General features: G+C 43.3%; 1 protein-coding gene and 1 long non-coding RNA gene across 5 annotated transcripts; one reads left to right on the top strand and one right to left on the bottom strand.

Annotated features, from left to right (window-relative positions):
• Positions 1 to 439: 439 nt before the first annotated feature.
• On the bottom strand, positions 440 to 15,366 carry VLDLR (very low density lipoprotein receptor). Of its 4 annotated transcripts, none has more exons than XM_027709605.1 (19): positions 15,105 to 15,366; positions 10,880 to 10,999; positions 9,813 to 9,935; positions 8,828 to 8,950; positions 7,103 to 7,474; positions 6,874 to 6,996; positions 6,666 to 6,788; positions 6,105 to 6,248; positions 5,899 to 6,024; positions 5,364 to 5,535; positions 4,847 to 5,071; positions 4,571 to 4,689; positions 4,053 to 4,192; positions 3,813 to 3,954; positions 3,360 to 3,506; positions 2,368 to 2,457; positions 1,905 to 1,979; positions 1,626 to 1,795; positions 440 to 1,089 (listed from the first exon to the last, which is right to left on the bottom strand). In XM_027709605.1, the coding sequence occupies exons 1-19, from the start codon at positions 15,328 to 15,330 to the stop codon at positions 1,054 to 1,056; spliced, it is 2,796 nt and encodes a 931-aa protein (XP_027565406.1). In that variant the 5' UTR covers positions 15,331 to 15,366; the 3' UTR covers positions 440 to 1,053. The 4 variants fall into 4 exon arrangements, with proteins under 4 accessions (XP_027565406.1, XP_027565407.1, XP_027565408.1 ...); XM_027709606.1 differs by having other exon boundaries at positions 6,105 to 6,245; XM_027709607.1 differs by lacking the exon at positions 2,368 to 2,457.
• A 108-nt stretch (positions 15,367 to 15,474) lies between these two features.
• LOC113981921 lies at positions 15,475 to 19,418 on the top strand. The gene is made up of 2 exons (XR_003538567.1): positions 15,475 to 15,536; positions 16,511 to 19,418. It is a non-coding gene; the product is annotated as an uncharacterized LOC113981921 (long non-coding RNA).
• Positions 19,419 to 22,534: the final 3,116 nt, after the last annotated feature.

Raw genomic sequence — 22,534 nt, 5'->3', positions numbered from 1 at the left:
GGAATAACTGTTAACATCTTGACACCACTGTGAGGTTATGCATAACATGCTTTGCAAGGAAGGACGTTATACTTAGATATATACTTACCTTATACTTGCATGGCAGACAATGTTTTGACCCCTCTCCACCCATCATGCCTATCAGTGTTGACTTGTAAGAGCTTGCAATAGTAGTTCAGTATTTTTAGCCCGTGTCAATCCTAACTTAGGAGTCCAGCTGGACTTCTATGATAGGAGACCCCCTCTGTCCAGTACTCTGCAGAGTATTAGTCTCAAGTACAAATCTCTGGGAAGTCAATAGTGTATTTCCTGTCTGGAGTACTGCTGAAGTAACTGAAGAAATACTTCATTATCTGGTTAGCAGTAGTAGTGTAGCCTACTAAAGGTTTCAACTTAGGAGATACTCTATTTTCACTGCTAACATAATAATAGAGAACACTTTAACTGCTTAATGTTTTTTATTTTTATCCCCTCCTCTGCACTTAGGTTTTACAGTGGTTTCTTAGAGATCATTCATTCTTGTAATCCTCTAAGAGGTAACAGACAAGACTGAAACAATCATACATACAAAATTACTTATGTTTACAAATTTTTGGCAATCATAGTAACCCGTTTTTTCCTATTGCCATTGCCCCAATCATTGAAAAAGACAGTGTACAATAATTTACATCTGAAGTATTTCAAAGTGCTTGATAGTGATTTTCCAATAATTATTTACAAGTGGCCTATACACATATGTACAGGTGTTACAAGTTGTGGCTGGAATATGGCTTTCTATGGAAAGTGCTTTATATTTGGTCAGTGGTGTTACTGACTAACCAACCAAGGGTTACTGATAAAAATGTAACCACTAACAGCTGAATTGTTGTGGACATGTATTTACAGAGGCTGTTGTTAAGCTGTATAAAATAGCTATTTACATAAGTTTTCCATAAATACAGAAAGTATCTTCTTTCTTCCAAGAATGGAGGAAGTCCTTCAGCCACAAACCTGGTTACTATCCCCAAGGAGTGTAAGACACAAGTAAACTGGAAGTGATTGCTAATCCAGCACTTAGGCCATATCATCATCTGTGCTTACAACCGATATCTGCAACAAAGTAAGTACAAGTTAGCTATAACTGTACTAACAAAAGACAGAAAACTCCACATATTATAGCTAATTCTGCAGGCTATAGTACAGCAATTAACAGGAGTGAGCCTTCATGCTCCATGTATTATTTGCTCAGTAATTGTTCTAATACTTGTCTCTGCAGGTTATAGATTTATACCTGCTCTGCCTAAGAAAGAGCAATTGCAACTAGACCTTTTCTCAATCCCAGTGGGGGTACCTATGTTAGAAGTTCCAAGCACAAATAGAAGTGGACAGCTACACAGCAAAGGGATACCATTTGCCACCACATTCAGCACAGATTACTCCATCCCAGGTATAAGACACCAGTTAACTACTACAACTTTAACCTTGATTAAAGGGACAAGTTCTCAGCTGACTCAGCCCAGCGGTTTGACTGCAGCCAGCACCTCTGAAACAGACACCTCTCCTAAACTCAAGTCAAATATCATTTGGCAGCCTGTCTACTCCGAGTATTAATGTGGAGTCTCAGACACATTAACAGGTTTACTTACTGCAGGGTAGGTGTGTCCCACTGAACCGCTGTGTCTTCCAATATCAATTGTGAGGTCCTCTTCTGTAGTTTTCAGGTACACTGGATTATCAAAATTCATGCTTTTCATGTTCTTGTGCTGCCAGTTGCGCCACATGAAGTAGCCAGCTGCTGCAGCCATCACCAGCAATACTTTGGGGAGACAGATTACAAACATGGAGTAGGGTCAGGTCAAGCTCTTGACTAAGACTGGCTTGTCCCACCACATGGGGTCCAAAAGGCTAGTGAATGCTGTACTCACCAACAGGAAGAATGATCCAAGCTGCTGATGTTCTTCCTGGTGCAGTTACTTCAGAAGTACTGCTAGTGTTGAACCCTGCATGAGAATTTGAAGTAGTGATCATGCTTACTCACAGGCTGGCAGATTGTCATATGCTCTTCCCAAGCCCAGAAGCTGCTATTATATTAGCTTCTCAGTAATACACCACTAGAAGAGCCTAACAGGCTTCATCCTGTATTAGCAGGAAGCTTTTTTTATTGCTTGCCTTCTCTGAGCACTCCTGGGATTTCATGGAACCTATAGGTTCCACACTGTCATAAGAGAACTAATTCTGTTTAACACATGCTCCAGCTGTTGTACTACACACATGATCTGGCCTGTGTTCTCTACTTGCATGCAAAGGAGAAAACTTCCAGGTAGGCTAATGGGTCAGTTTGCTTTAATTTCTCTAATGTTTAGCAGTGTGAGTTATTGGGACCAGTACCTCCAGGAACTAGTCCAACAGTTGGAGATTTTTCTGTTGTGCTGGTATCTTTAGCCTCAGTGTAAGCCACAGTTGTTCCAGTACCTGAAACTAATTATAGATCAAGAACCCAGTTAATCCTGAAGTTCTGCAATGGCTTTGCTATGAGAGCCATGGTAGTGAATGTTTAGCAGATGGCAGAAATGATCATGCAGCTTTTGTTAGCTTTACTGGGAACACTAACATTAGTTTATTTCACTTTCACACCCTCAGCAGAGGGTTTTTGATGAAAAATAGTTCCAAGAACAAGGCCAGACAGTTTATCAGGCATGAATTATGGGTATTTAGAGCCACAAAAATAGTAAGCCCTCCCATCCCTCACATAAGGTTTTCTGAGTGAGGTTTTAGTTTCACAAGTTCATTGATTAGGTACAGCCTTTGATACCCACAGCAATTTTTTAGATCAGCCAGCTGAGGCCAATATCCTCCCATTCAGCACTCTGACCGTGGCAGTCAGAATCAACATGCAATACAGTAGGGTGGCACCTTGGAGTTTCTAGTTCCACTCCACTGAACAAACAAGCCTGCTGTATAGTCAGTGCTGACCATAAGAGCAGCAGCATGTTGATTTGCACCACAAAAGGAGGTACAAACTTTCTTGGATAGCAACAGTCACTGATCAACTTTTCAACACTGTGTTATCTATATGCAGAGCCATGTTAGTTTATACCCCATGTTTAAGGGGCTGAGTATGTTTGTGCAGGTGCTTGCTGTCTGCAGAAAGCCATGGAGGTCCAAGGTCTTGTTGCAAATGATGATGATGATGCAGAAGCCAAGCATGGACTTTGAACAGCATCTGCAGACTTCTGAGAGCAGTATTAATCATGTTAGAAACCCTTCCTCTCCAAGATTACTTAGATGAGATTCACTCCCATATTTTCCAGTTACAGGTCCAGTACTCCCCTACTCCTTCCCCATCCATCCTGGTAAAGATTTCAGTTGTGTTACAATACCTGTACATCTCCGACCATCCTCTTGCAAGAAGTATCCAACAGGACATGCACAGGTGTACTTTGGAGAACGTTCATTTATCTGAGGAGCAGGCAGGCACAGGTAGCTACAGCCTCCATTCACCACGTTGTCTTCACACCAATTCCTGCCTGTTGGTACAGTAATTAACAGGAGTAAGCCTTCATGCACCACGTGTATAGCATAATTATTTGCTCAGTAATTGTTCTAATAGAGTTTCTTATCTCTGCAGGTTAGATTTATACCCACTCTGCCTAAGAAAGAGCAATTGCAACTAGACCTTTCCTCAGTCCCAGTGGGGGTGCCCATGTTAAAAGCTCCAAGCACAAGTAGAAGTGGGCAGCTACACAACAAAGGGATACCATTTGCCACCACCCAAACAGGGGAAGCTTCTTACAAGCATACATCGACATAACTACAAGCTGTATTGAAGTTACCTGAGGGCTGAACAAGTTCATGATACACAATGATGTCCTGTGCATCATTGAGGTTATTCACTAGGGTAACCAAGTCAGATCCAGTAAATTTGTTGGCACCATAGACTGCCTCATTTTCTCCATCAATCCAGTACACACGGTCCTAGAAGGCAACGTCATTGCATCCCATTACCTCCATGGTGCTGTCACATACTAGCAAGAAGAGGATCTTTGACAATGAGTATAGGAAGTCATTCTTACCTCAAATATTGTTAGAGCAAGAGGATGAGGAAGGAACATATGTGACTTCAGCACAATTCTGCGGTCCTGGCCATTCAAGTCCACACTTGACAGCATATGTAGTTTAGAATCAAGCCAGTACAGACGGCTTTTTACAAGATCTAGGAGGGGAAAACACCAAATATATTTACTGTCTACATGAAAAAACCTCCAAGGCCTCCTGCAAGAATTAAAACACCCAAAGGTTTAAGAATAGTTGCAGTGTTGTCCTAATTTCTTACCATTCCAGAATGCAGAGGGCTGCTGCAGTGATGCCTAAGCGGCCTGTGCCTCAACTATAATATAGAGCAGTGTAAGGAAAGTTACTGTTTCAGTATCTGAGAAGTGCTGTCTGTGCCTGTTGCAGCGTCTCCAGGCAAGCAGAAACTTCCCTTTCTCAGAAGCTGAAAATAGTTCTCTGAAGGATGACCTTGGCTTTTGTAGCAAAAAAATTGCTAAAGCTCCAGAATACCTCTGGCACAGAGACAAGTTCAACATACCTAGAGCAATTCCATTAGGCCATTGGATTTCTGTTGTCACAAGCTGCTGTCTGTCAAATCCATTCATTCCTGCTTTTTCAATTTTTGCTGGCTCACCCCAGTCTGACCAGTACATAAAGCTGTGAAGCAGAATTTATGTTGTATGATGCACTATAGTACTGTGTAGTATCACTCTTTATTATGACCAATAACTAACAAAGGCTACCTAAGTCAGTTATCAGAACATGAAGTAGCTGGTAGGTCCACTCTTTTAAAAGAACCAGGACGAATACTCACCCAGAGATAGGATCTACAGCAATAGAAGCTGGCTCTCTCAGCTCAGAGAGAAACAAAACCTTTCTTTTTGTGCCATCTAGGCTAGCTACTGAAATGGTCTTTGCAGTTGAGTCAGACCAGTAGATGTTCTTATAAACCCAGTCAACAGCAATTCCTGCAGGGCTGTGTATGTTGTCCAGTATTCTGACGCGCGTTCCAACCTTAACACGGGTATCAATAGAGGCACTGGAAGACAAGAAGTTACTTGCTTTCAACACCCCTTGGCACACAGATCTCAGGCAGTCAATGCAGAAAATACGTGTGGGACTTCCCACAGAACGCCTTCTGTACAATTGTAGGAGCTGTTACTAGTAAGTGCAACAGGCATGCACAATGCTAATTGTGGGAACTTGCATCAGCTGTACTTTGTCATTAGGAAATCAGGAATCTTGTTCTCATTACCAGAGACTAGAGAAATATCCTGGGTAAAAGGATGGTTTAGGGAAGCACACTAGGTTCAGAAGCGGAGTCCATTTACCTGAAGATTGCTTTTTGGCTGAAGTCAGCCCAGTAAAGCTTTTGCTCAGCAATATCAGCATCTAGAGCTACAGAGTTTCTTAGCTGCTCTACCAGCTGAATGTACTCTTTCCTCTCAAGGCCAATCTTCCTGATATCCCGACGGTTGGTGAAAATTAGACATGGTTCTTTCCCTGTAAAAAGAGTGTATATCCAGTCACATACTGTTCTTTTACAAGAAGTTTTAAGACTCATCATATTTAGTATTTGCCATTCTACACTTTCTAGCAGATGCTGACAGAGGCCTTGGCTGTACCATACCTCATTCTTTCCTCCCTCCACAAGGGTCCTCCTGCCCAGGGAGCAGACACAACCCATTTATGTTGCAGCTTTAACCACTGCATCATGGCATCATTCAAAGTGTGAGTAGTGTTCAGATCAGTACAAGTTACATTGGCAATAGCATAACTAGTCTCAAAACCACAGTAGCATAAACAGTGGATCACTTGCAAGCTCATTTTAAAGTGGGGATATAGAAGTCTTATGCCAATACTCACCCACTGCCTTGCACACCCCAGTAGCAAGATCCATCTGATAGCCGCGGCTACATTCACATTTGTAGCCCCCTTTCAGGTTGATACAGATTTGACTACAGATACCAGGGTTCTGGCATTCATCAATATCTGTAAAAACAACAACAATTTAATTTATTCTCGCCTCCAATACCACTAGTAGGGTCCACATTAAACTACTAGATACTTACCTCCACAGGTTCTTCTGTCTAGAAGCTCAAACCCAGCTGGACAGTCACATTCATAGCCAATAACGAGATCTCTGCAGATATGAGAGCATCCTCCATTGTTCACCAGACATTCATTTATGTTTGGAAGAGAGGAATCGGTCCCTTCTGAGAAAGCACGCATATTTAGTCTTATAGTCTTAGTCACGGAGAGCTTTACCAGGTACCCATCCCTCTTCTAATGATGCCCGCCACATCTGATTAACCATTCTGGCACCTGAAGTCACATGCAAGACACTCTCTTCAAATTCATGTTTGCTGTCAGCACCTTTATCTGTGTTACAAGCAGGCAGCAGCAAAGATTGAGGCTCCTAGAAGTTTCTAGGAGCATTCTAATGCATTCGAGTGCCTTCTGGCCACAGAGAAGTCATCCCAGTTTAGCTAGGATAAAACTAGCATATTAAATACGTTGGTCTTGGTCGCAATGTTTGCCAACAAGAAGTGCAGACGGGCATTCCAGACTCACATCTGACAGCTCAAAGTATATTCAGTAGTCAACACTGCATAATGAGCTTATTCACTTACTACACTCCTTTAGGGGTTCATCACTCCAGTCCTTGCAGTCTCTCTGCTGGTTACACACTTTATTGATATCTATGCATTCTCCACTTCTGCACTTGAATTTGCCAGGTCCAGAGCACTGAATAACTGAGATAAGGAAGATTGTGAGGGTGACTACCAGCTTCAACAGATATTCTGCAAAGATTTTATTCTTGCTTAGTTCCACACTTACCATTGTTACAGTTTGCTTCATCAGTGCCATCCAGACAGTCTCTCACACCATTGCACTGCCTACTCCCATGGATGCAGTTCCCATCTTCACATCTGAACTGGTCTGGTCTGCAGGTCCGAGAAGCTGAGGACACAGCCATTACAGACTTTTACTTCTTAGGTTTACTGAAGGAAAGAAAATAAAACAGAAGCCAAGCAGTACCTCCTGGAGAAAGATCAAGTTAACTTACGGCAGTTGACTTCATCACTTCCATCCTTGCAGTCAGGATCTCCATCACAGCGCCACTTTTTGTGGATACATTCACCTGAGCCACATTGCACCTCACTGGCAGAGCACTTCACAGGAGGTGCAGGCTGGCGGCCACATTGCTGTAGAGATTCATCTGAGTGGTCAGGGCAGTCAGCATCATCATCACACACCCAGCTGCTGGGGATGCAAGTGGAACTCTTGCACTGGAACTCGTGAACTCCACAGGTAGGAGGTGCACACTCCAGTTCATCACTGCCATCACTGCAGTCATCTTGACCATTGCAGACAAAGCTCTTGGAAATACATTGCCCACTGCTGCATGTGAACTCTGCCGGACTACAAGTCACATTGCCTGGGGTAACAAGAGTAAGAGAGATTAGCAGATTACCACAAGAAGGCTGACTTTTTTATGGAGGTGTTTTGCTTGGCAGGTTTTTCATCAGCTGCAGCTGTTAGCCGACAGAAGATCAGCATCCTGTATAAGGCTCTAGGAAAGCCTAACTGACCATTTAGAGGACATTTTGGTCCCACAGACCATCCACCTTGCTACTGGACATTATGAGTGATAGGCATCAGCTTTGAACTACTGAGTGAAAATAACCTTCTGAAGTAGCTAGGCTGTCCTGCGCTTCAGATTTTGAGCCTTTCAGAAAACAGGCTCTAACCCCATGAAACAGAGACAGGTGAGAGAATTGCTAAATCTAGAGTAATACAAACTAAGATTAAGGTAGTCAGATGGTCAGCATGTACTGCAGTTTGAAACTGAAGTGTTTTGTGCTGGTCCCCGGAACAGCAGTGGCTCATTTGCCTGGACCAGCAGAGATAACAGATCAAGATCTTGTACCAGTTGATTCTGTGGTTAAGCAAACCCACATAACTTATGCCAGTTCAAATTATGCTGTTCTAATAGCAGTGTAGCTAGCAACTCATTATGCCTAGGCTGATAGTTTTATCAAATTAATTACAAACACTGTCTGTAGATTTACTTGTCAGATTAAGGCATTTGTTTGATGAGTAGGCAGCAACTCCACAGACACACAGCAAAAAAGTCTGGAGATCTGCGTCTCATTAAGCCATCCAGGTAAGTAAGATGGGTTCTGCTGGAAGCCAATCCTGTCACTTTGGTTTGGTCCTGTCTCAGGACACCTCAGATAATTCCTATGTATGCAGATTCATTAGAATAAGCCAGGAATGCTGTACTCAATGCTGCCAGTGGCAGCTCTACTTGTGTACCAGCCTGAAGTTGGTTCCCTCCTCCCCACGGACACCTGAAATCCAGCTTCACAGAATACTTCAGGATAGGGCTATAAAGCAGATCAGTTGTGCCCTTGGCTACAAGTCACTACTACACTTTTAGGAGACAGTTGTTAATGTAAGCAGCAACTAGAGTTACTTGTTCAGAAACTCTCCAGAGAACAAGTTCTGATGTTTGGCCTGCCATGTGACTAAGCCTATGGCTAGGGCTAAAATTAGCCAGAGAAGAAAGACAGATGTTGAATAGCTTGTATTAGTATAGCTTTGAACTTAGCAGGATAGAGGAGTGTTAGAAAAAGTTTCCTTTTTTAAGTGGCTGCAATAGAATATGAATGTAGAAGAGATATTGATACTCTGAAAAATTTATCTTCCCAGGTATACTGCCCAGCTAGCTCCTCTGCAGACAAGTCAATTTCAAATAGAGTTATGCAGCCACCATTTCTTCCCTTACCACAATTCTCTTCATCTTCTCCACTGTCACAGTCTTTTTCACCATCACATTTCCAGGACACTGGGATACACTGGGTTGACTGAGGACCACAGCTGATTTCATTTACCCGGCATGTTCTCATATCTATCGAAAAAAGTTCAAGTTCAATTTAAGAGCTACTGATCTTGGGTTTCAGCAGTTGTCCTGAAAGTTGAGACTGAAAGATTTCAGCTCTGGACAAAGTTGCAGTTACTTAGATGTCAACATCCATCAAAGCTGATGGCTTCATCATGGAAAAGGTTACACTACTTTGTAGTGTTCAGTAAAAGAAGATGCTTTCAACTCCTAATAGATTAGTATTATAAGAGTATCTTTGTAGTGGTATCTTGTGCAATCTTGTGATTGCACACCAGTTAATGCTGTAGAAGCCTGAACTATAACAAGTAGTAGTAGCCAGGAGTAACGTCACAGTGCAGTAGGACTTGGGGCTGAAGTATTCCTCAGTGTGGATCCTATTGATACAGAGATGATGCTTCCTGGACCTATATTCCTTGATGAGTTACCACAATTAAGACTGGGGTTGCTAATCACAAGATCTCAGAGTCAAGCCTCTGCACTTCTACTCCCACTCCCAACATAGTGTCAGACACTCAGTCCCTACACTAGCTCTGGCAGCATAGGGACTGCACTTGCAAAGTACCTGCCTTGGAGAACACTTGGTGGACAAGCCACAGTAGTGGTCAGGCCTGCCATGTTCTGCTTTCTGCTTCTGACTGTCAGTAAAACCTCGTACTTGCTCTCTCTTACCAGGACAGGTACAGAGTGCATCTTTTTAAGCAGTAAACTCAACGAGATCTTGATGTGGCCAAAGCCAAACTAGCGCTTAGCAAGGTGCTCTCCAAGACAAGTATATCCTTCCTTTGGGAGCACCAGGCAGCAAGCAGGCAACACATCAAAATGCTACTCCCCACAGGCTTGCCTACACCACCAAGCCAGGTTAACTTACGGCACAATTCAGGACTCTCGTCAGACCCATCCTCACAGTCTGGATCCCCATCACACTGCCATCTATTAGGCACACACTGGCCACTGAGGCACACAAAGTCAGATTCAGCACATGTCTTCTTCACTGCAAGGGAGAAAGACAGCCACTTGTTTAGAGACCAGAGGCTCAGCTTGTTTGTTGCTGACAGAGATAAGTTTCTTTGCCTAGGAAAGTTATTCAATATCCTTAGTTCTTGGATGTCTAGTGACAGCCTAATAACAGTGCTGTTTAACACTTCTTAGAGAGAGTTATTCTGTGCATAGAGAAACATTTATATTCAATTAAGCAGGCAATGAAGGACCACTATTGCTAAGGGAGGATAACTTGGTATATTAGCTGCTGCTTTGAACAGTCTTAAGTAAAGTAAGGCCTATTGATCTCAATATTCAGGTTTTGAACTCCAAGTTTATAATTGAGGCATTTCATTTGTCATTACAGAAGGATGGTACTATGTAACTCAAAGGTAATAGTTTAGGTCTGCTTGAGCAGACTGGCAGTTAAACTACACCAGTTGGATATTGAGTATGTTTTGCCTCATCTCCAAGTACATTCAGTCATCCATCTTAGCTTCTGTGTCTGCTAAAAGCAAGGGTTGGCGCCAAAGCTTGACTTAGTGTTTATAGGAGACTCCAAAGAATCACTTTCACTCAAAACAGGGCATTTAACCATGGAATAGCCAACAGCAGAGTGCTAGCAGCAAATATTTTATATTATGTATTCAAGAAACAAATCAGAACAGGCTTTTTTTCTGTTCTTGTCAGTTATCACCCTCACAAGGAAAGCATTTTGGTCAAGCTTTGTCTCAGTCACCCATGTCAGGCAAGTTTGACAGCACTCAGGAAAATTCAACTGCTTGGATGGATATAAGGCATCAAAATAGTCATGCAGTTGTTCTAACAAATGTGTTTTCTTTGTATTCCAACTATCTGAAGTGCTGGACAGGATAAGCATCTCTCCAACCATTCACTGGTAACATCCCATTTTCAACTACCACATACTACTATAGAAGTATTATTTTGATTACTTACCACAAGCACTCTCATCACTGCCATCTGAACAGTCTTCATCACCATCACATTTCCATAGTTGAGGAATACACCGTCCATTACTACATGCAAATTGGGATTCCTCACATTTTACTCTCGCACCTTCAATGAAAAAAGGAACCTAAGCATGGATATTTTAGCAATACTTTCTTGCTTTTCCCTACTGCTGATAAAAAAGCTACCCTACCCACCTTACTAACCAGCATAACATCAGCATGAAATCAGATGTGAGCTCCAAATCTTTGTAGTCACCTTATTCAGTAATGAAAGCAGAGCCAAAAGCTTTCCTTCACAGCACAAATGCAGAGTTTAAGCACTATGACAGTCCACCTGCCAAACTGCAACAAACCAGTCTTGGTGTTGTTCTTAAGTTTGTTTTTTTTCAAGGTAGGGTCAAGTTTGCAAGACAGATGGATACGTGCACACGTGCACACGATTTCTGCTGTCTAGCACCTAGCATTCTCAAAATTCTTCAAACTTTAAGCAAACTGGGTTTAAATTTGATTAATGTCAAGCTGAATTTGCATTTCAATACCCTGCTCCTAATAGGGTATTACAGCAGAATGCCTGAGATGTCTGTAAAGATAGCTTAGATAACTGCTCTGCAGCTGAACAAGTTTTCACGATTCATGTTACTCCTCAAACAATGGCACCCAGAGACATTCCTTAGTACACACTAAGAAAAGTGTGATGCTAAGAGAGCAGGATAATTTATCAGTTCCTTCTGCAATCAAGTTTGTTGTCTCACAACTGATAAGCAAGTTGAGAAAGGTACTGCTTTCTGCATAGTCCTTAGAGTGCATTTTCCAGAGTATCCTCAGTTCTACAACTGTATGACTCCATCCCTTAAGGGAACCTACTTTGCCTTGAAGCCATGTCATAACTGTCACTAAAAGCAGTAGCCTGCTTCTTCAGCAGTTAAGCCAGAGCTGTTTCACATAATGCATGCAGGCAAGTGTGTAAGATCATGCATTAGTATTGGCTCCACATGTCTACAGCACAATGCAAGACCTGCGCTCCTTCTTGGTTTACTGCATTATTTAGTGAAGGTACTTTGTCTGGGTATTCCAAAGGGCATTAAACTTTAGAAGATTATTATTTGCTATTATACATCATCTCCGTATAATGTGCAAAAAGCACAAACAGAAGGAAGCTATTCAGACATTTCACATTATATCGGCTACCTATCAGGCACTAGGCAATCATAAATCTTGGACAGAGTACAAGCAAGAACAACATAAGCAATTCTACCTGCTGAATATCCCATGTAAATTCATAATCAAAACAAAAATTTGAAACAGTAGCTTACTGAGTTCTGTTAATGTTTGTTCTAGTAGCCTTACTGGTGCAATAAAGCAGTAACCCACTTGTTAGACAGAGTAAAGCCGTAACAACTTTTTGCATGGGAACTGTATTCAAAGAGTGTCAAAAATCAGAACATCAGCTCTTGTGTTCTCTATTTCCATCTCTCATTTCCTTTTCCATTTGGGAATACTCCAGAATGCACTAATAGCATGGTTTTGTAAAGCTATTACCATTTGGTTATGAGCTGTCAAACAAGTAGCTTGCCTTGTGCTAGGAGGCACATTCCAGCCAGATTAGAGCAGGTGTAGAAGCCACAGCCAGCAGCTCGCTCTAAGTCTGAGGACACCTTGTTGTCCAATAACCTCTAATAGAAGTAGCCTTCTGCTTGCAAGCCCTGGTCACACATTATTTCAGTTTGTACTTTATTACTATGTAAAATACGCAACAACTGACTGCTGCTACTTTTGAGACTTTCTCATCCAGGCTTTCAGAGTGAGAACAGTCAACCTTTCCCAAAATAGCATACAGTGATATTAGACTAAGCCTGCCACTAAGGGGATCCCAAAATAACTCCACAGTCCTTAGTTACTCTATTTCAAGCTAGAATCATCAGAAAAGGCTTGCTAAGACTGCCTAGTACATTGTGACTTACAAACATCACATCATTTTGACCAAATGCTATAGGGAAGCTACAACCAAGGCTAAATGAAATCATAGCTGAGCTTGGAGTAACACCTATAAGTTTACACTTACAACTCTTACAACAAGCCATTCCAATAAGATATCATTGCTTCTGCAGCTGATACCAAGTGAAATGTCAGAGCAACTACTTTTGTTAGCCCACAAACATGTAAAAAAATTGACAACACCTAACACCCACACAGGTGCACAAAGGTAAAGATCGGCATCTGCTGCTGCTCCTGAGGATGTCTGTCAAACTCTAAAGGCCACTCGGAATGAGCTCCAGTTAAGACGAAGGTTGGTTCCAGACAGTAACAGGTCCCTGTCTTTCACCAAGCATAGTTCTGGAATGTCAGGTAACCATTTAGTCATGACACTACCTGTCTAATCCACTGCTATTTGAAGCAACAGAATCATACCTCAGTTGCACCTTCAGTCACTAGACACAATGTTTTTTAGATCAGCATCAATTAGCCATTAATTCAAAGCTTCTCTTTATGTGCTACTGATACACCAGAAGCACCTTCACACATTTTCTCCTCCTTAAAATATGGCTTAGTAAACAGAAGTGTAGAGAACCAGTAATATCACTGTGAGAGAGCCTGTGATTGCTAACATGTATTACCTGTTCCCCAGGTAACTACTTACTACAAGTTGGCTCATAAGCAGAAATGAGTGCAGGGTAAAGGAGCACAGTAACACTGACTACCCAAGTTAAACTACCTTTCTCCATATCTCTGCTAGCACTGTTAGTCTCAGCCCTTTAAGCAAGTTGCCAGCTTACTTGTCTGGGCAGCCTCAAACATGTGACACTTGTGTACTGTCATATGACACCAAGTCCAAGAAAAGCTTGCAACAGTGATTGGGAAACCTTGTGAGAGCATGAACTAGCTGAGACTTCTCCCAGACCCTGGCAACTGTAACTAGTAGTAGAAGAGAGCTGATGGGGTCACTGACTCAAATTGAAAGAAGAGTCTGCCTAACTTAGTGGAGTTGCACAGTGGAAGGTATCTCTTATGATCATCTCTTATGATCATTTCCGAGCATACTGCACGAGCAATTTCAGTGCCAGACAGTTTGGCCCTTCATACTCCAGCTCTTTAATCACGTCTGTTGTAGACTGGGCACGGGAGCCCATAACTGGGAATTGAGGGTTGACTAGGGCAAACATTTCTTCTCTTCCTCTTTGTATGAGGACTGGATACAACAATGCCCTGGCTGGGCTCTGCCCAACAGACCTGGTGTGTGACCTACTGCGCAAGTTAAGACTATGAGGTCTGGCTAACTCTAAGCATACTTTGCGAACAGAGCCAAGATTTGTCGCTTAGGCCTACTTTAGGGCAATAGTGAGGAGATTCATGAGCCATATTACAATGAAGACATCAATTGCCCACCTCCCACCTGGGAGTAGCCTGGACCTCAGCTCCCCAAGGAAGAAAGGAGTCAGCCAAATGATTATTACTTCCACTTAAGGGGAAAATATTTTCAAATGACCATCAGTAGCCCCTGTGCATGACCACTACCACAGGGGAAACAGTTCCTACGCCCGGAGGCAGCCCTGGAGCTGGCCACGAGCAGCGCTGCTGGCGAGCGTCCAGCATCGGGAGAAGGGACCCGGCGCTGGCGGGGCTCAGCCTTGCCACCAGGTGGAGATCCCTCATGGTGGTTTTACCCCGGGCCCTGATCTAGAGCCATGCCAACACCGCTGGATAACACAAAGCCGAAGTTGCACCGTAGTTTGACAGCACCTTTAACGCCGCAGGCTTCCCAAGCGCTCCTCTTCCTCTCTCCACAGCAGAACCCCCATCCTCCCCGGACCTCCGCCGTAGCTCCCAACCACGCAGACTCTCCCCTCAGCACGGAGCAGGAAATTAAGCGCCCCCATGGCCCCCGGGTCGCTCCCGAGAGATGTGCAGCCCGGGGCGCGAGGGCTCGGCGCCGCTCGGGGCCCGGCGGGGAAGACGGCGCCTCCCCCGACACGAGGGGCGAGGGGGCAGTCGCGGCTCCCCTACCCACCCGCGAGCCCGGGCCCGCCCCGCGCCCCTCCACGAAGCCCCCCTCCCCGCGGTGCAGCGGGCACGCAGCCCGAGAAACCAGGGGAAAAAATAATGGAGAGAGAGAAAAGGAGAGGGTGGCGGGAGAAGAAATCATCGCGGAGGGCAGCGGCTGGAGCTGCCCCGGCGGTGCGCGCCCCATCCCGCTGCCCTGGCCCCGCACTCACCGTCGGCGGCGGCGGGCAGGCAGCCGAGGGCGAGCAGCAGGAGCAGCGCCCAGCAGCGCGGGACCGCCCGCCGCTCCGTGCCGCGCCCGGCGCCATCGGCCGCGGCGCTTGGGTCTCCGCGCTGCCGGTCCAGCCGCATCGCCACGCCGAGGACGGGGAGAGGGCGGGCAAGCAGGCAGGCACCGCGGTCGGAGAGGCGACGAAGAGAGGCGGCAGCCGGAGACATGCACGGAGGGGGTGGGGTGTCCCCGCGGCGCTCTTATACCGCCGCTCGGCCGCCTAGCGCGGCGCTGGTGACTCACGGAGCCGCGCCGGGCGCCGGTTGGCTCGGTAGCGCCGCCCGCCCCCGCTTCCTCCTCCGCGGCACCTGCGGTGGCCGCGGCGCGCCCGCACAGCCCGCTCGACGCGGCTCGGCGAGGCACGGCCGGCGCGGTGAGTGGCGCTGCGGCGGCGCGGCGCGGTGCCGCGGGCAGAGCCCCCCGCGCTGGCCCCGCCCGGTCCTTCTTCCGCGATCCGGGGGTGGTGCGACCCTGCCCCGCCACCAGCCCCGCACTGGAGCGGCGGAGCGGGGCAGCCTCGGCGGGAGGGGGGCGCGGCGTGCCGCGACTTTGTTTGTCCTGCTTGCCCCCAGCGCCGCCGCCGCCGGCCGCGCCCGGCGTGGGGAGTGGGCGATGCGGCTGCCCCGGGCCGGGCCGGGCCGGGCGCGCCGAGATCCGCGCTGCGCGGGGGCTGCCCCACGAGAAGCGGTTGTTCCCCGCGGTGCCCGCCGCCTCATGAGCATATGTTCGTATGTCGGTGGGGTTTTCCGTCCCGCTATAGCGGGACTTCATTTAAAACGAAGCAAACGCAGCTCTCGAGGAAGAAAATCACTACTTCTGCATTATTCTATCGCGGGGTCCTAGTTAATTAGTAATTGCACAAAATGATATGTCAAAGTCCTGTAATTACAAGCGTAACCTTTTATTTTAAGGAAGAGAATTTGTAGTTTTATTCCACGTTTGTAGCGTTTTGTATATCCAATTATGTCGTGACGAAATGTGAAAAGAAAAGGAGGGCTGGTAAAATGCAAAGTTGGGTTTGTACACAGCGCTCTTTGAATTCGAAATTGTGCATTCTGAAATCCTATGGCTTTTTTTCGTTTATTTTCATGGACTTGCTATTTTATGGTAATACTATTTGCTGTGCTTTTAATGTTGTAGTGGACATGTAAATGTCAGCAAGCAGCTCTACCCAAAAATTATGAAAAAAATGGTTGCTGTTTCTTTCCTTGGAAATGAAGTCATAATTTATTAGCCTAATATTTTAAGTCTTTTCCAGTAACGTGAATGATTCCTCCGGTATAGCAAGTATATTTGAGGTTCTGTTTCCTGTATGTTATAACACATTTCTTTATGTATTATTTACAGAGTGAAGCCCTTTTTGATTCGCATCCAGTTGTATCATGACTGCAGTAAAGACAAATCGTATTACCTCATGAATAACTTTGGAGTGTATTATCCCTTGGAGTTTATGTAATGAATGAGTGTCCACATCATCCAAGTGGGCAAATAGTTGATGTGTCAGAGACTTGCTTAAAAAGTCAAGATTGGACTTCATGTAACTGAAATACATCTCGGAATTATATTTCTGATATATGTTTAAATGCGAAGAGAGCAGTTCCTAGTGTTTGCCTCCCTAAAGCCCCTCTACCTCGTGGTCTCATATGCTACTTCAAGCAAGAAAAATCTATTGTGTACAAGGGGGTTGACTGGGGTCCTCAGGAAGATGGCTTAGTGTAAGTGGCACGCTGAAAGCTTTGTTCTCCTTGCAGATCTCCAGCATGACATACTGCCTTCAGTCAGGTGCTCACTGTTGCGTGGTCTGCTGTGCTTTGAGCTGAACAGCATTTTCACAAATGTCCTGCTATCATTACAGGAATATTTTATAAGTCACACACTTGAGTGCAGCAATACACAAGAAGACTCCAGTCATGCAGAAATACAGAGCTGGACGTAACTTAGTGTATGCTGGTAGTTGATGGCATTCCTTGTTTGTCTGTGGAAGATACTGGTTTACCAGAAGGAGGAAAAGTAGGCTTTGTCCACTGCATTATCACTGCTCCATGAACACCTGCAACTAGGTTTTTAATGGGAATCCAGCTTTCTGTCTTGGATGTACTTAGCTCTTTGTATGCCTAAGGATTTAGACTTCAAAGCAGAACTTGCTGTAAAATAATTTTTGGTGTTCAATTAAGTTGAAATGTATGAGTAAGTAAGTGCATGAGTCTGATAATCCACAGGTTTTGATGGAAACTCCACAAAAGAATCTCAGAACTCCTTCCTTAGCACCACCCCTACAGGAAGAAAAGGGCAGGTAGCCTGTTGGATACTACGAGACCATCTGCAAGATCCATGGGAACCATCTGCACTGAGATTTTGCAGCAGCCATAGTCTTGCAAAGGCTTGCTTCTAGTGGGAATGGGAAGGTATCTGGGAGGATTTGTAGTTTGTATAATGAATTTTAGAGTCACTTTTTTCATACACACAAGGATACAAGCCAGAATATCTGTACAGGAGAATAGAATAAAATTGTGGGTCTCTGTTGGAGATATGCACACTTGGGAGAATAGCAGCCCTACTGTGCTAATGATAATGTAGGAGCAAAGCACCCAGGATGGTCAAAGGTTTAGGAAGGGTGTTGAATTTTGTAGGGAATGTGAGCTGACTCTTGTAACCATCACTCCTTTTGTCATCGAATGCATTAGCATTTGCTTTGTTTCAGTGTGTGACCTGCAGTCTTTGGTTTTTCAATATGTTTGAGTTGAACTTCTTCAGCTTTGGGGAAGTCAGGAAGCTGCAGGCAGCAAGTACTTAAGAAGTGGATGACCTCAAGGAGTCCAGAGAGGGAATGTGAGGAAAAGCTGACGTTTTCATCTTTGTTAGGCAAGTTCCAATAGTCAAGAACGGTTTCCAAGGGTGCTCCACTCCTGTACTGCTCTCAGAACCGGTCTGTCTCAGAACTAGATCCATCTTCTGTTATTATTTGCAATAGTATATATATTCAATATGTGCTATAAATACATGTGGTATGCAGAGTACAGGGCTAATGTTTCCAAAACTACATGGGCAGTTGTGCGGGACTAACCAGATTGGCTTCTTCTGTTGTACTGAGCAACACATGTGCGTATTGTGCAGTACTATAAAGTATCTGTATGTGTTTGGATTCAGTGACATTTCACTGGATGTGAAGGCTTGTTGCAGATTTCTCATTTGTGATAATAAGACTTGCCATCTTCATGTGTGGATATTCTGTGGAAGAGTCTGTGCAAAAACTAAAGTGTCAAGTGGTATATAGTATTAGATGTTATGGATAATTGTTTGATTACTGCTAATTGGTTTTAGAGAAGTCTTCAGGTCTCCATCCTGTTTTTTGACCTGCAACTGGTGAATATTCTTGAATATGTGATGTTCCCTTGAAAAAAGCTGGAAAGGATTGCCAAGAAGGTAAGTGAACCAGTCAGGCATTGCCTTTGCCTTAAAATATGACACCAGTAACAAAAAATGGCATCGTGTTACCTTTCCTTTTGGGAACTTTCATGGATATTGGGCTCCCGAGACTTTCCAACATCAATTCACCTGTTAATGCATTTGGACTTACCAAAAATGGATAAATGGTTCCATCCTTTGGGAAAATTAATTTACTCTGTTGGTTGTAGAGTGTAAAGGCAACTTAAAAGAGAAAATAAAGAACAAAAAGGACATTCTGGAGTACATGTAATACAAATTCAGTGTGTTTTGTGTTCCTTTCTCTTTTTGCCTTAAAGACCATATAGCCTCCATTTCTAAATGAATTCCTAAAGCACTGGGATTACTAATTCAGCCTCAGGTCTTAAATCAATGGGACTTTTGCCTCCGGCATCCCTGGTGAAGGACATGAAGTGAGGATGTGTCTACAGTATTCAAGCTAGTCTAATAAAGGAAAGCCTCATGAGTAGAAAAAGCAGCAACTACATATCATGGGATAGCACTCTGCCTTACAAAAATATTTTCTTCATTGTGTGTTGCCATCAAAGACATTAACTGCTCGTAAGATCATTGAATGCCTGAACTGACAGTAAACCAAGGAGGTGTGTTCATAGCTATATTTTGGAAATGCAGAGCCAGGATCTGTATTACTGGCTTCAGAGGAGTTGTACAGAGGATGAGAGAGAGAGAGAATGCATCCTTTGGGAATAATTTAAAATAGGTATGTGCATGAATCCTGATCCATGTGATTGCATGGCTGTATCTAAGGGATAATTTGGCCTATTTTTTCTTTTTTTCCTTTTTTTTTTTTTTTTGCAAAGCCTCTCTGCAAACTGTGTGAGAGTTTATACTGTTGTTCAGAGTGCTGTTCATGTCCATGTTCTTTGTTTCTTCTGCAGCTGTGGGCAAAAAAGGAGAACAAACACATACACAACTTTGCAGTAAAAAAGCACCTTTCCTGTGGTGTTCTCAGGATATCTAACAAACAGCGAATTAAGACTCTTATAGAAAAGTCCTTCTTCCCCTTCCTGCTATCATCATCTGAGCTATAAAAATGAGGCAGAATTTAAGTCTCACTGGTGATTTTAATTCACTTTTTTTAATCATTAGTGGTACAAGAAACCTGTATAGTTCATCTCTAAAGAAGGCTAGAAAATACTTGTCTCTTTTGGGTGTATTCTTCATGATGGCTAAAACAATGGATACAATTCTTGATCTGCCACCATCAATTGGAATTTGCTGCTGGTTTCTGTGAGGACAGGATTTCCTCTTCTGTGCTACCAATTAGTTGGTTTTCTTTGTATGGTCACTTACTAATGGGGTTCCCCTGTTTGTGAGTATGTATGATAAGTGCACAAATGCATTTTATTTAGTGTTACGATATTGGAAGACATCACAATAGCTACATCATGTTAGGAACAGAACCTGGAAGTATTTAATTTGTTTTCAAAGCCCAAGTTTGTGTTTCACTGATGGTACTGTGCAGTGCATAAACTTGCAAATGAGAGTAGTATGTCATGCTTTGGAACCAAAACTTTCACTACCTTTTTTTTTTTTTTCCAGTAATATATGCAAAACTTTAGCTGTGAAAAAAGAGCCTTCATTTCCATCAGATGTGGCACAGAATGTGGCCTCAAAATACAGCCTTACGAATTTTGCAGCTATGTGGTTACTTTGCCTTTTTATGTTTACCTTTAGAAATGAGATACACTTTAGCCTGTAACATCAATTCTATATGCTTAGTAATAAAACAAAATTGTTGATACTGCAAGATTTATTTTAGGTATATATAAGCTGGAGTATATTCTGATCAGATTTTCCTCTGAGAAAATCTGTTAATATGAACATCTATTAAAATTCCATCAGAAGTGCGTGTTTGTAAAGTTTTCCAGTGGAAAAAGAGGAATTCAAAGTTTGTTTGCTTTTCTTTAATGTACACTGATTAACAGTGTATGTGTTCACCTGTGTGGAAGTACACATGCATACACATGGGAAATATGACATTTGTGTTCCAGAAAACTCTGTATAGAAATAGACAAGGATATTAATTTTTGTGTTCTTCTTTACAAAGCATGAAAAATGGTGAGGTGTGTGTTAAAAATAATTAATTAAAAAAATAATTATATAAATGGGTTAAAATTTCAGATTTTGATGTTGTGCCTGTACAGCATAGGAACTAATGGGAAGCAAAAAAGACATGTTACTGGCAAGCTTGGAGTGGGCCATGATGCTCTTGAATGATAGCAGAGAAGTTTTTAACCAGATACTGGTGAGGGTGTCACTAGAGTTGTATGACAAGAAATACTAGTTTCCCTTCACATGGACATGTGAGCAGATGATCTGGAATGTTTTGGGAGTGTCCAGATTTGGAGGATAATGTGGAAACAGAATACGGTATATTAGCCTGAATATAGAAACTTCTGATTATGTTCCTGATTCACAGAAAAGGTAACAAAAGTCACAGAAAACCAGTGTGCATCTGTAGAAGAGTAAGCTGCAGAGAGCCATGCGAGGGAAGTTCTCCCTGTTCAGTGCAGAGACGCTATGGCGCTTGATGATCAAAAGAAGGATAAACTAAAGACATGGTAAAAGAGCTGTCCTGGGCTCATCAGTTATTTGAACACGGGGTTGTGTTTTCCATGTCCCATAGTTATTGCAAAAATGATCTCTTGTCACACTCTGCATTGCCCACTCATATTTTAAATGTAAATATCATTTTTCATCTCTAAGGGCGTTGTAAACTCTTGCCATTTTCATTCATTAGCCCTTCCTTTTCCCCATATGTTTAAGTTTCACAGTCTTTTTTTGGATTCTGTTGTTAGGGAGGAAGTGGAGTATTCGACAGGCAAATGGTCAAACTCTTCTCTGGTGCAGGTGGTGTTTGGCAAGAAGTGGTAGACAGATTTACAAACTGAGGAAATGCAGTATAACAGCGCTTACTTAAGTTTTAAATTACATTGAAATTGATCAGTACTGATGTCTTTGCATTTATATGCTAAATAATACTGTTCTGCATGCTGAAATATTGTTAGATGTTGCTTAAAAGGAAATTGCTTCTGTGAAATGAAATGACATCATGAAATACAGTTTCTGTATCTATTTGAATAATATAACATAATGTGTTTAATGTATCTGTTTGTAGCAATACATGGACTCTAACTTTAGTTCTGCACATTGAAAATCAGCTTCCTTAGGCCTTGAGCTGTGTGAGGATGTACCTGGATAGGATAGACATAAATATGTTCTATTCTTGTGAAGTAAATATTTCCTTGTTACAACTGCTTTCAAAAGGAAAAGGAGGGTTTCTTGGTGGGTTTTTTTTCCACAATGACATCTACTGTAAATCTTATCAAGAGTACCCTGATGTCTTGTTTCTGCGATACCTAGTTATCTTCCGATTTCCACACAGAATTTATTTATTCTGGTAATTTTGTTCCTGTTTTTTCTGAGACCGACTGACTTTCATGTTTAGTGACTGTGCCAGTTTAGTCCCTGTCCTCCCTTAGCCCCCTTTTTTTCCAAGCTAAACTAACCAAACTCTTTTGGGCACTTCACTGGTGATAGACCATTCCTCTAATCATTGTGCTTGGGATCATCAGGCCCTCTCCCGGCTTGAATCCACTTTTCCTGGGCTTGACTGAACAGAAAGATAGGTGGTATTCCAGGGTGTGAAGAGCTCCCTAGGAGGTCTCATCTGAGCCTTCTATGCTGACATTAAGCTGACATTGGTACTTTTCCTTGCTAGAAGTACCTTGGTTGACATCTGGTGTGCCCTCTCTCTGGCTGCATCAGGTGGTGTCATGGTCTCTCCTGTATGTATCCACCTACCCTAAGTATTTAACTTGACATGCAATTTAACTGTGTAATGAAAGGGGAGAGATGGACATTTCTGCATGGCTGTTCACAGACATTTAGGCAATTTCTACT

Source organism: Neopelma chrysocephalum, unplaced genomic scaffold, assembly GCF_003984885.1.
Source record: "Neopelma chrysocephalum unplaced genomic scaffold, ASM398488v2 Primary Assembly neopelma1_96814, whole genome shotgun sequence".
Taxonomy (NCBI): domain Eukaryota; kingdom Metazoa; phylum Chordata; class Aves; order Passeriformes; family Pipridae; genus Neopelma; species Neopelma chrysocephalum.
This window is presented reverse-complemented; position numbering and strand designations above follow the sequence as displayed.

Bases quoted from the DNA above. Each gene is read 5' to 3' on its own strand.
- VLDLR (XM_027709605.1), bottom strand. From the start codon at position 15,330: ATGTCTCCGGCTGCCGCCTCTCTTCGTCGCCTCTCCGACCGCGGTGCC. The intron at 4,690-4,846 runs GTGAGTATTCGT...TCTGCTTCACAG, and splicing joins GCTGTAGATCCTATCTCTGG to CTTTATGTACTGGTCAGACT. The intron at 1,980-2,367 runs GTACTGGTCCCA...ATTCTCATGCAG, and splicing joins TGTTGGACTAGTTCCTGGAG to GGTTCAACACTAGCAGTACT.